The following is a 12,622-nucleotide window of genomic DNA, read 5'->3' on the forward strand; positions in this document are numbered from 1 at the left end:
GCCTCCCGAGTAGCTGGGATTACAGGCATGCACCACCACGCCCAGCTAATTTTTGTATTTTTAGTAGAGACGGGGTTTCATCATGTTGACCAAGGTGGTCTCGATCTCCTGACTGTGTGATCCGCCTGCCTTGGCCTCCCAAAGTGTTGGGATTACAGGCATGAGCCACCGTGCCCAGCTGGTTTAAACTTTAAAAACAGGTCTAAACTTCAAATGGTTCAAAGGGCATATGGCAAACTCTTCCCTGTTCTCTATTCTTCCCTCCCTGAAGGCGCAGTGTTAGCTTCTTTATATCCCCTTTCCAGAAATATTTTGTGCAGGTACGAGCAAGCAAGTGACACAAATGGTACCATACCTTCCATTCTTTCAGCTCCTTCATTTATTCCATTTAACAATGTATCTTGGAGAGGGTTCCTTATCAGTAGTACATTCTTTTACAGGGTACAGAATATTCCATTGTGTGGAGGTACCATTGTGTATTTAGCTGGTTTCCGGTAACAATCACAGATTGTTTCCAGTCTTGGTCAGTTACAAAGATGGTAGATTGTTTCCAGTCTTGGTCAATTACAAACACCACTGTAGAAAATTACCTTGACTTCCATTGGGCTCAACCAATTTTAATTCCCACCAGCTGTGGTTGAAAACCTGTTTCCCCTCAAACTCCATCAACAAAACGTTTGATCAGACTTTGTGATCTTTGCAAATCTGAAAGGTAAAAGGTGTTATCTGATGTAACTTCAACTCACCTTTCTCTTATGTGGATGAAGTTAAGAGGTATTTCTATTTGCTTTTTTTTTTTTTTTTTGAGACGGAGTTTCACCCTTGTTGCCCAGGCTGGAGTGCAATGATGCGATCTCAGCTCACTGCAACCTCCGCCTCCCAGGTTCAAGCAATTCTCCTGCCTCAGCCTCCCGAGTAGCTGGGATTACAGGCATGCACCACCACGCCCGGCTAATTTTTGTATTTTTTTTTTTTTAGTAGAGACGGGGTTTCTCCATGTTGAGGCTGGTCTTTTTTTTTTTTTTTTTTTTAAGACAGAGTCTCACTCTGTTGCCCAGCCTGGAGTGCAGTGGCACGATCTCAGCTCACCACAACCTCCACCCCCCAGGTTCAAGCAATTCTCCTGCCTCAGCCTCCTGAGTAGCTGGGACTATACGTGCATGCCACCATGCCCTGCTAATTTTTTTTTTTTTTTTTTTTTTAGTAGAGATGGAGTTTCACTATGTTGGCCAGGCTGGTCTCAAACTCCTGACCTCATGATCCTCCCGCCTTGGTCTCCCAAAGTGCTGGGATTACAGGCATGAGCCACCATGCCCAGCTTCTATTTGCATTTCTATTTGTGTCTTTTGACCATTTTTTTCTGATTGGGTTATTGATCTTTTTGCTGATTTTTAGAAGCTCTTTATGTATGGCATTGCAAACATTTTCCCCACTTTGTCATTTGCCTTTTGACTTTTTTCTTATGGTGGTGTTGGCCATGCAGATATTTAAAAAATCAGTCCAGGTATGGTGGCTCACACTTGTAATCCCAGCACTTTGGGAGGCTGAGTTAGGAGTATTGCTTGAGCCCAGGAGTTCAAGACCAGCCTGGGCAACATAGTGAGACCCTGTCTCTGCAAAAAATACCCTCCTCCAAAAATTAGCCAGGTATGGTGGCATGCAGCTATAGTCCCAGATACTTGGGAAGGTGAGGTGGGAGGATCTCTTGAGCCCAGGAAGTGGAGGCTGCAGTGAGCTATGATCATGCCACTGCACTCCAGCCTGAGCAATAGAGTGAGACCCTGTCACCAAAAAAAAAAAAAAAACAATTCTTTTTTAGTTTAAAAAATGTATCCAGTGGTTTTTTCTGGTACTTTTCTGTCCTATTTTCTATGCTGAAATCTCTGATCCATCTAGAATTCATCCTTATATAAGGTGTGAGATAAGGATCCATTTTTATTTTTTCCCAAAGGAATACCCACTTATCCCAACACTATTTTTGAAAATGGTCATTTTCTCCCCCCAACCCTCATTGATTGGAATTGCTAACCTTATTGTCCTTAAATTCACTTACGTAATTGACTCTATTTCTGGACTTTTGTTCTATTCCAATGACTTGTTATTCTCTTCATGTGCCAATTCTATAATGTTTTAATTAGTCAAGCTTTGTCTATGTTGTAATTTCTGGCATGGCTTGTTCTTCTCTGCTTTATCAAAATTCTCTTGGCTATTGTTTAAAAACTAAGCTGAAATTAACATAAAATAGACATGTGCAGGTTTGTTATAAAATTAACAAATGAAAAAAATTAACATAACATACAATCAGCCATTTTAAAGCAAACACTTCAATGGCATTTAGTGCAGTCAACAATGTAGTACACCCAGCACTTCTGTCTGGTTTCCAAAACATTCTCATGGGCTGGATTTGGTGGCTTACACCTGTAATTCCAGCACTTTGGGAGGCCCAGGCAGGAGAATTGCTTGAAGTCAGGAGTTCAAGACCAGCCTGGACAACATGGCGAAAACCCATCTCTACAAAAGAAAAGAAAAAGAAATAAAGAAAAAACAAACATTCTCATCACCCCAAAAGGAGAACCCATACCCACTAGCAGTGCTTCCCCATCCTCCTCTCCCCCCAGCCCATCACAACCACTAATTTACTTTCTATCTCTGTGGATTTATCTATTTGGAACATTTCATGTCAGGAGTTCGAGACCAGCCTGGTCAAAATGGTGAAACCCAGTCTCTACTAAAAATACAAAAATTAGCTGGGCGTGGTGGTGTGCGCCTGGAATCCCAGCTACGCAGGAAGATGAGGCAGAGAGAATCACTTGAACCTGGGAGGCAGAGGTTGCAGTGAGCCAAGATCGCACCACTGCACTCCTGCCTGGGTGACAGAGTGAGACTCCATCTCAAACAACAACAACGACAACAAAACAAAACAAAAAAGAACCTCATTCTTTTTTGTGGCCAAATGATATTCCATTGTATGGACATACCTCATTTTGTTGATCCATTCCTCAGTTGATGGGCATTTGGGTTGTTTCCACCTTTTGGCTATTGTGAATGATGCTGCTAAGAACATAGATATGCATGTACTTGTTAAGTACCTGTTTTCAGTGCTTTGGGGTATATACCTAGAAGAGTAGAATGCTAGGTCATATGATTTTTTTTTTTTTTTTTTTTTTTTGGGATGGAGTCTCACTCTGTCACCCAGGCTGGAGTGCAGTGGCGCAATCTTGGCTCACTGCAACCTCCGCCTCCCAGGTTCAAGCGATTCTCCTGCCTCAGTCTCCTGAGTAGTTGGGATTAAAGGTGTGCGCCATCACGCCTGGCTAATTTTTGTATTTTTAGTAGAGACAGGGTTTCGCAATGTTGGCCAGACTGGTCTTGAACTCCTGGCCTCAATCGATGCACCTGCCTCGGCCTCCTGAAGTGCTGGGATAACAGGCGTGAGCCACCACACCTGGCCTCATATGGTAATTCTATGTTTAAATTTTTGAGGAACTGCCAAACTCTTGGGTTTCTTGCTCATTTTTATAAGTGACTTAGAATCGGCACATCTAGTTCCATCAAAATTTTAAATCAGGCTGGGCGCAGTGGCTCACACTGTAATCCCAGGACTTTAAGAGGCTGAGGCAGGAGGATCACTTGAGCCTAGGAGTTCAACACCAGCCTGGGAAACATAGTGAGACCTTGTCTCTTCAAAAAATAAACAATTAGGCTAGGCGCGGTGGCTCATGCCTATAATCCCAACACTTTGGGAGGCCGAGATGGGTGGATCACTTGAGGTCAAAAGTTCATGTCCATCCTGGCGGACATGGTGAAACCCTGTCTCTACTAAAAATACAAAAAAAAAAAAAAAAAAAAAAGTTAGCCGGGTGTGGTGATGCATGCCTGTAATCCCAGCTACTCAGGAGGCTGAGGCAAGAGAATTTCTTGAACCTGGGAGGTGGAGGTTGCAGTGAGCCGAGATGGCGCCACTGCACTCCAGCCTGGGTGACAGAGCGAGACTCTGTCTCCAAAAATATAAAAAATAAAAAATTAGCCAGATGTGGTGGCACATGCCTGTGGTCTCAGCTACTCGGGAGGCTGAGGAAGGAGGATCACTTGAACCCAGGGGGTCGAGGCTGCAGTGAGCTATGACTGCACACTCCACTCCAGCCTGAGCAACAGAATGAGAACCTGTCTCAAAAAAAAAAAAAAAGGTTAAAATCGTGTTGGTATTTTTAGTGGTATTACATTCCCTTTATAAATTAACTTGCAGAAGGTGGAGATGTTTCTGGGTACTTGGCATCTATTCTGTCCTTTATGGCTGTGAGGAGCACCCAGGCTTGAATACACATGACCGGTGACCTAGGCACTGTTAGCACTGTTATTGTTCTCCCTGTTTTTCACTTGAGGGGACTAAGGCTGTGACAGGTTACCTAAGACCGCACAGTGTCGGGTCTTCTTTTTTTTTTTTTTTTTTTTTGAGACAGAGTTTCGCTCTTGTTGCCCAGGCTGGAGTGCAATGGTGCGATCTCAGCTCACCGCAACCTCTGCCTCCCAAGTTCAAGCGATTCTGCTGCCTCAACCTCCCAAGTAGCTGGAATTACAGGCATGCACCACCACGCCCAGCTAATTTTGTATTTTCAGTAGAGACGGGGTTTCTCCATGTTGTTCAGGCTGGTCTCGAACTCCCGACCTCAGGTGATCCGCCTGCCTTGGCCTCCCAAAATGCTGGGATTATAGGCATGAGCCACCTCGCCCAGCCTCTTTTTTTTTTTTTTTTTTTTTTTATCTTTTTGAGACCGAGTCTCGCTGTGTCGCCCAGGCTGGAGTGCAATGGCTCTATCTTGGCTTACTGCTGCCTCTGCCTCCCGGGTTCAAACTATTCTCCTGCCTCAGCCTCCCTAATAGCTGGGATTACAGGCACCTGCCACTATGCCCAGCTAATTTTTGTATTTTTAGTAGAGACTCGGTTTCACCATGTTTGTCTTGAACCCCTGACCTCAGGTGATACCCCGGCCTTGGCCTCCCAAAGTGCTGGGATTACAGGCATGAGCCACCACGCCCGGCCAGTGTCAGGTCCTCTTCTTCAGGAGGGGTTACCCAGCGAGACGGCTGGAGTGAGGAAGAACTTGGACCCTGGAGGCCAAGTGTGACCCCGTCACAGAGCTCCTGTGGGATGGCCACGGCCCTTCCCACTGCTGCTTTGGTCCAGGAGCATTGATGCTTCTCGTCTCTCCTCTCTCCCCTAGGCCTGCAGGACAAGCTGAACAAGAGGGACAAAGAGGTGACAGCCTTGACCTCCCAGACCGAGATGCTCAGGGCCCAAGTAAGTGGTAAGTCTCCCTCCCGCAGGGCAGATGCGGGGGGCTTTCACTGGGGCCGTGCCATTCAGCTGCCAATTGAGCATGGAGTGGGTCAGGGCCTGGCTCAGGGTTCCCTCCCCGACCCTGCTTTGAGAAGAAAAGGGCTGGCTGGTCGCGGTGGCTCGCGCCTGTAATCCCAGCACTTTGGGAGGCCGAGGCAGGCGGATCACCTGAGGTCAGGAGTTCGAGACCAGCCTGGCCAACATGGTGAAACCTCGTCTCTACTAAAAATACAAAAATTAGCCGGGCATGGTGGCATGCACCTGTAATCCCACCTACTTGGGACGCTGAGGCAGGAGAATTGCTTGAACCTGGGAGGCAGAGCTGCCAGTGAGCCGAGATGGCACCACTGCACTCCAGCCTGGGTGACAGAGCGAGACTCCATCTCAAAAAAACAAAACAAAACAAAAAAGGGCCAGGGCCAGGTCACCTGCACCAGACAGACATGTACCTGGGAAGCAGTGAGTGGCCCACATGTGGTCCATCCTATAATGCCTCCCCGCCAGCTTCTGTCCCCAGAGCCAGCTCTGTGTTCTCTGTGTCCTGAAATTCTATCCCAGGTTCCCTGTTTCTGGTCCTGAAGACTTTCTGGTTTCTCTCTCTCTCTCTCTCTCTCTCTTTGTTTTTGTTTTTGAGATAGGGTTGCACTCTGTCACCCAGTCTGGAGTGCAGTGGTGCAATCTCAGCTCACTGAAACCTCCACTTCCCGGGTTCAAGCGATTCTTCTGCCTCAGCTTCCTGAGTAGCTGGGATTACAGGCGCACACCACCACGCCCGGCTAATTTTTGTATATTTTTAGTAGAGGTGGGGTTTCGCCATGTTGGCCAGGCTGGTCTTCAACTCCTGAGCTCAGGTGATCCACCTGCCTTGGCCTCCCAAAGTGCTGTGATTACAGGTGTGAGCCACCATGCCCGGCCCCTGGCCCTGCTTCTTGTTCACCAGAACACCAGTGGTGGTGGGCATGAGACAGCCCCCTCCTCAGAAATGGTTGCCAACCCGTCTTCTGTCCATCCCCCAGTACAAGGCAGAATTGGCCCCAAAAAAGGTCAGTGGACCTCAGACTCCTCCAAGGCCAAGGTGAAGGTGAAGCTTTTCCTAATCCAGGCGACAGTGTAAACACATGTGTGATATCGCTCTCCACACCAGGAGCCCAAGCAGCTGCTGTGCTTGGCGAGGATTGATCTGTTTATTGTACCTGTTCTCTCAGGCCCCTTGCCACCTGGCTTGTAGGGACAACTGAGACCAATGGTGCTTTTAAAATTATGCAGTGGAGGCCGTGAGCGATGCTCATGCCTATAATCTCAGCACTTTGGGAGGCCGAGGAGGGAGGTTTGCTTGAGGCCAGGGGTTCGAGACCAGCCTATGAAACATTGTGAGGCCTCATTTCTATGAAACAAAAAAATTTGGCCGGGGCTGGGCGTGGTGGCTCATGCCTATAATCCCAGCAATTTGGGAGGCCGAAGTGGGTAGATCACCTGAGGTCAGGAGTTTCAGACCAGCCTGGCCAACATGGTGAAATCCCGTCTCTACTAAAAATACAAAAAAAATAGCTGAGCGTGGTAGCGTGCATCTGTAGTCCCAGCTACTCAGGAGGTTGAGGCAGGAGAGTCACTTGAACCCGGGAGGTAGAGGTTGCAATAAGTCGAGATTGTGCCATGGCACTCCAGCCTGGCAGCGGAGTGAGACTCTGTCACACACACACAAAAAAAACAATTAGCCAGGCACGGTGGTGGGCACCTGTAATCTCAGCTACTCGGGAGGTTGAGGCAGGAGAATTGCTGCAACCCGGGAGGCGGAGGTTGCAGTGAGCTGAGAACATGCCATTGCACTCCTGGGCCGACAATAGCAAGACTCCGTCTCAAAAAAAAAAAAAAAATTTGGCCGGGCACCGCGGCTTACATCTGTATCCCAGCACTTTTGAAGGCCAAGTTGAGTGGATTGTTTGAGGTCAGGAGTTCGAGATCAGCCTGGCCAACATGGTGAACCCCATCTCTATTAAATATACAGAAATTAGCCAGGTGTGGTGGCACATGCCTGTAGTCCCAGCTACTTGGGAGGCTGAGGCAGAAGAATTGCTTGAACCCAGGAAGCGGAGGTTGTAGTGAGCCAAGATCGTACCACTGCACTCTAGCCTGGGTGACAGAGTGAGACTTTGTCTCCAAAAAAAAAAAACCGCCAGGTATGATGGTGCACTCCTATAGTCCCAGCTACTCAGGAGGCTGAGGCAGGAGGATTGCTTGAGCTCAGGAGTTGGAGGCTGCAATGAGCTATAATTGTGCCACTGTACTCCAGTCTGGGTGACAGAGCCAGACCCAATCTCTAAAAAAACCGTCAAAACTATGCAGTGGGGTATGTCACCTTCATCCCCTGGGAGAATCAGCGCCCTGCCCAGGTCTTTGCCCTTGGGTGGGACAGAAGCTCACGTATTCCCAATCCTCTTCCTCCCTTCCCTGCCGGCTGACCCCAGCGCTGGAGAGCAAGTGTAAGTCGGGCGAGAAGAAGGTGGACACCCTCCTGAAGGAGAAGCGGCGCCTGGAGGCGGAGCTGGAGACCATGTCCCGGAAGACCCACGACGCCTCGGGCCAGCTAGTCCTCATCAGCCAAGAGCTGCTGCGGAAGGAGCGGTGAGGCGGCCGTGGGGCCGGCTGGGTCCTCCCTGTGGCCCTGGCCCTTGCTCCACTTCTTGACATTAGCTCATGTTATCTTGGGGCAGAGAGGGGGGCAGAGCTGGTGGGCCAGGTGGCCGATCTCAAGCGATCACCCTGCTCTCCTCTAAGCTCCGATAAAGTCTCCAAAGCCTCTACACTGTTTTCCAAGCAGAGCTTATAGAAAAGAGTAGGGCCAGGCACAGTGGCTCATGCCTGTAATCCCAGCACTTTGGGAGGCTGAGGCAGGAGGATTGAGCCCAGGAGTTCAAGACCAGCCTGGGCAACATAGTGAGACCCCTATCTCTAAAAAAAAAAAAAAAAAAAAATTAGGCTGGGTGCAGTGGCTCACACCTGTAATCCCAGCACCTTGGGAGGCCGAGGCAGCCAGATCACCTGAGGTCAAGGGTTCAAGACTAGCCTGGCCAAAATGGTGAAACCCTGTTTCTACTAAAAATACAGAAATTAGCTGGGTGTAGTGGTGTGTGCCTGTAGTCCCAGCTACTCAGGAGTCTGGGGCATGAGAATTCCTTGAACTCGAGAGGAGGAGGCTGCAGTGAGCTGAGATCATGCCACTGCACTCCAACCTGGGTGACAGAGCAAGACTCCATCTCAAAAAAATAATAATAATAAAGTTTTTTTTTTTTTTTTTTTTTTAATTAGCCAAGCCTGGTGGTATGCACCAGTAGTCCTAGCTACTTGGGAGGCTGAGGCAGGATGATCTCTTGAGCCCAGGAGTTCGAGGCTGCAGTCAGCTATGTCACACCACTGCACTCCAGCCAGGGCAATAGAGCAAAACTCTGTCTCTTTAAAAAAAAGAAAGAAAGAAAGAAAAGATTAATGCCTCCCCAAAATGTTTGGTCTCAGGGACCCCTTTAAACTCCTAAAAATTATTGAGGATCCCCAAAGAGCTTTTGTTTGTTTATTCTATATTTACCATATTAGAATTAAGACTGAAAAAGTGTAAAATACGAATCCATCTTAAAATAAGAAGCCAGGCCGGGTGTGGTGGCTCACACTTGTAATCCCAGCACTTTAGAAGGCTGAGGCAGGAGGATCACTTGAGCCAAGGACTTTGAGACCAGCCTGGGCAACATGGCAAAACCCCCTCTCTACCAAAAATACAAAATTTAGCTGGGTGTAGTAGCATACATCTGTAATCCCAGCTACTCAGGAGGCTGAGGTGGGAGGATCACCTTAGGTGGCAAGTCGAGGCTGCAGTGAGCCAAGGTCTTGCTACTGCACTGCGGCCTGGGCGGTGGCAGTAAGACCCTGTCTCAAAAAATAAAATTAATAAGCCAATTGCATATAACATAAGTAGCATGCTTTTCATAAAAAGTAACTATTTTCTGGCGGTGGTGGGGGGGGAGGTGACGGGGCGGGGTGGCTCCCGCTGTAATCCCAGCACTTTGGGAGGTCGAGGTGGGCAGATCACCTGAGGTCGTGAGTTCAAGACCAGCCTGTCCAACATGGCGAAACCCTGTCTCTACTAAAAATACAAAACATTAGCCAGGCGTGTTGGCAGGCACCTGTAATCCCAGCTACTCGGGAGGCTGAGGCAGGAGAATCTCTTGAACCCGGAAGGCGGAGGTTGCAGTGAGCCGAGATTGCGCCACTACACACCAGCCTGGGCGACAAGAGCGAAACTCCATCAAAAAAAAAAAAGTAACTATTTTCCAAAACAAAAAATATTTACTGGGAATAGTGGCATTATGTCAAATTTTTGCAAAATCCTTGAATATTGGGGCTTAATAGGAGAAACTAGATTCTGGCATCTTTTTCCATGTTCCATCTTTGCAATTTGCTCTTTTGGTTGAACTATGTTCTAAAAATCTGACCTTACATAGATATGTAGTTAGAAAAGAAAGGAGTATTTGAATATCCTTTTCGGATCATGGTTAGTATGTCTACTAGCCCCAGAAAAAAACTATTGTATTCTGAAGAGAAGTAATGAAAATAGTTTTGTTATTATTACAAAAATAGTTTTGAGCCATAGATCCCTTGAAAAGGTTTTAAGGGACCCACTGGCATTTCCTCAGAACACACTTCAGCATCCAATGAGCTAGATTCAGTTGATAGACATGGTTTGTGTGGTCCTTCTGAGCCTTTAAGAAATTAAACTAACAATTAAAAATCAGAAGATGGGGCCAGGCGCAGTGCTTCACCCCTGTAATACCAGCACTCTGGGAGGCCAAGGCGGGCAGATCACTTGAGCTCAGGAGCTTGAGACCAGCCTGGTCAACATGGCGAAACCCCGTCTCTACTAAAAATACAAAAATTAGCCAGGCATGGTGGCATGCACCTGTAGTCCCAGCTACTCAGGAGGCTGAGGCAGGAGAGTCATTTGAACCCGGGAGGCAGAGGTTGCAGTGAGTCGAGATTGTGCCACTGCACTCCAGCCTGAGCAATAGAATGAGACTCTGTCTCAAAGAAGAAGAAGAAAAAAAAAAGGTTAATTAATTAAAGAAAATAAAAATCAAATGTTACAGAAAAGCCAGATTTCTCCACATTCCCTTAAAAAATGGGAAGATCTGGCATGGCATGGTGGCTCACACCTGAAATCCCAGCACTTTGGGAGGCGGAGACTGGAGGATCACTTGAGCTCAGGAGTTCAAGACCAGCCTGGGCAACACAGCAAGACCCCATCTCTACAAAAAAATAGAAAAATAGCTGGGCGTGGCTGGGCGCAGTGGCTCACACCTGTAATCCCAGCACTTTGGGAGGCCGAGGCAGGCAGATCACAAGGTCGGGAGATCGAGACCATCCTGCCTAACACGATGAAACCCTGTCTCTACTAAAAATACAAAAAATTAGCCAGGCGTGGTGGGCACCTGTAGTCCCAGCTACTCGGGAGGCTGAGGCAGGAGAATGGCGTGAACCTAGGAGGCAGAGCTTGGAGTGAGCCAAGATCACGCCGCTGCACTCCAGCCTGGGCGACAGAGTGAGACTCCATCTCAAAAAAGAAAAGAAAAGAAAATAGCTGGGCGTAGAGCACGCGCCTGTGGGTCCCAGCTACTCAGGAGGCTGTGGTAGTAGGATTACTTGGGCCCAGGAGGTGGAGGCTCAGTAAGCCATGATCATACCACAGCCTGGGCAACAGAGCGAGACCCTGTCTCAAAAAACAATAAATAAAAGGCTGAGTGTGGTGGCTGCTCACGCCTGTAATCCCAGCACTTTGGGAGGCCGAGGCAGGTGGATCACCTGAAGTCAGGAGTTCGAGACCAGCCTGGCCAAGATGATGAAACCCCATATCTACTAAAAATACAAAAATTATCCAGGTATGGTGAAGCACGCCTGTAATCCCAGCTACTTCAGGCAGGAGAATCACTTGAACTAGGAGGTGGAGGTTGCAGTGAGCCAAGATCGTGCCATTGCACTCCAGCCTGGGCAACAAGAGTGAAACTCTGTCTCAAAAATAATAATCATAATAAATACAATTTTAAAAAATAACAACTGGCAAGACCTAACAACACAGGACAGACTTCCAGCATGGCGATCACCCCATCATAGTTGGGGAGCCCCTGCCCCCTTCTGATGGGTGTGGGCCCCCTGAGTCTCCTGGGGAGGCCCCACTTTCCCTTCATTATTTTTCTTACTCCCAATTCCCCAGCCCCTGTAAGCATTTGCTTTTTTTTTTTTTTTTTTTTGAGACGGAGTCTTACTCTGTTGCCCAGGCTGCAGTACAGTGGCGCGATCTCAGGTCATTGCAACCTCCACCTTCTGGATTCAAGCGATTCTCCTGCCTCAGCCTCCCGAGTAGCTGGGATTACAGGCACCCATCACCATGCCCAGCTAATTTTTAGTAGGGACAGCGTTTCACTATGTTGGCCAGGCTGGTCTCCAACTCCTAACCTCAAGTGAGCTGCCTGCCTCTGCCTCCCAAAGTGCTGGGAGTACAGGCATGAGCCACCGCACCGGGCCCAGCATTTGCATTTCTTTTTTTTTTTTTTTTTGAGACGGAGTTTTGCTCTTGTTGCCCAGGCTGGAGTGCAGTGGCGCAACCTCTGCTCACCGCAACCTCCACCTCCCAGGTTCAAGTGATTCTCCTGCCTCAGCCTTCCGAGTAGCTGGGATTACAGGCATGTGCCACCATGCCCAGCTAATTTTGTATTTTTAGTAAAGATGGGGTTTCTCCATGTTGGTCATGCTGGTCTCGAACTCCCGACCTCAAGTGATCCACCCGCCTCAGCCTCCCAAAGTGCTGGGAATACAGGTGTGAGCCACTCTGCCGGGCCCAGCATTTGCATTTCAGCCCGAGTTAAAGGAGTCTCTTTGAAGCACAGACATCCTTTTGTAAAAGAAGAAATGCCATCTCCTTTCCTTCTATACAGATTAAGAGTTGCTCTAGCTACATTTGCTACAAATCTAGCACCTTTCTAGAAACTGTAGCCCTGCCCAGGAAGGAAACAGATGCGATGAGGCAATCTAGGAATTTTCCAGAACAACACTGCCCTCTGCAGATGCAGCCTGTGCCTTTTCCAGTAGGAACAAACCAGCCAGGCCCCTGGCCAGGGTTCCAGGGCTGCCCTCCCTCCCCTGTCTCCCATCCTAAGTGGAAAAGTTATTCTTGGTGCCCTGCCTGGTCTCACCTTCTCCGAGGAAGCTTTCCGCCCTGTCTCAGCCACAGGATGCCCCTCCGCT

The 12,622-nt window shown here is 48.3% G+C and overlaps 1 protein-coding gene across 3 annotated transcripts in view; it reads left to right on the forward strand.

Annotated features, from left to right (window-relative positions):
• The window catches only part of CLIP2 (CAP-Gly domain containing linker protein 2), a 119,619-nt gene that overhangs the window by 93,359 nt on the left and 13,638 nt on the right, over positions 1–12,622 (forward strand). For all 3 annotated transcript variants that reach the window (XM_055392760.1, XM_055392761.1, XM_063708144.1), the window contains 2 exons: positions 5,223–5,306; positions 7,804–7,960. In XM_055392760.1, the coding sequence (XP_055248735.1) occupies positions 5,223–5,306; positions 7,804–7,960 (241 nt within the window). The remainder of the gene's footprint in view (positions 1–5,222; positions 5,307–7,803; positions 7,961–12,622) is intronic.

Source organism: Gorilla gorilla, chromosome 6 (assembly GCF_029281585.2).
Source record: "Gorilla gorilla gorilla isolate KB3781 chromosome 6, NHGRI_mGorGor1-v2.1_pri, whole genome shotgun sequence".
In the NCBI taxonomy this organism is placed as follows: domain Eukaryota; kingdom Metazoa; phylum Chordata; class Mammalia; order Primates; family Hominidae; genus Gorilla; species Gorilla gorilla.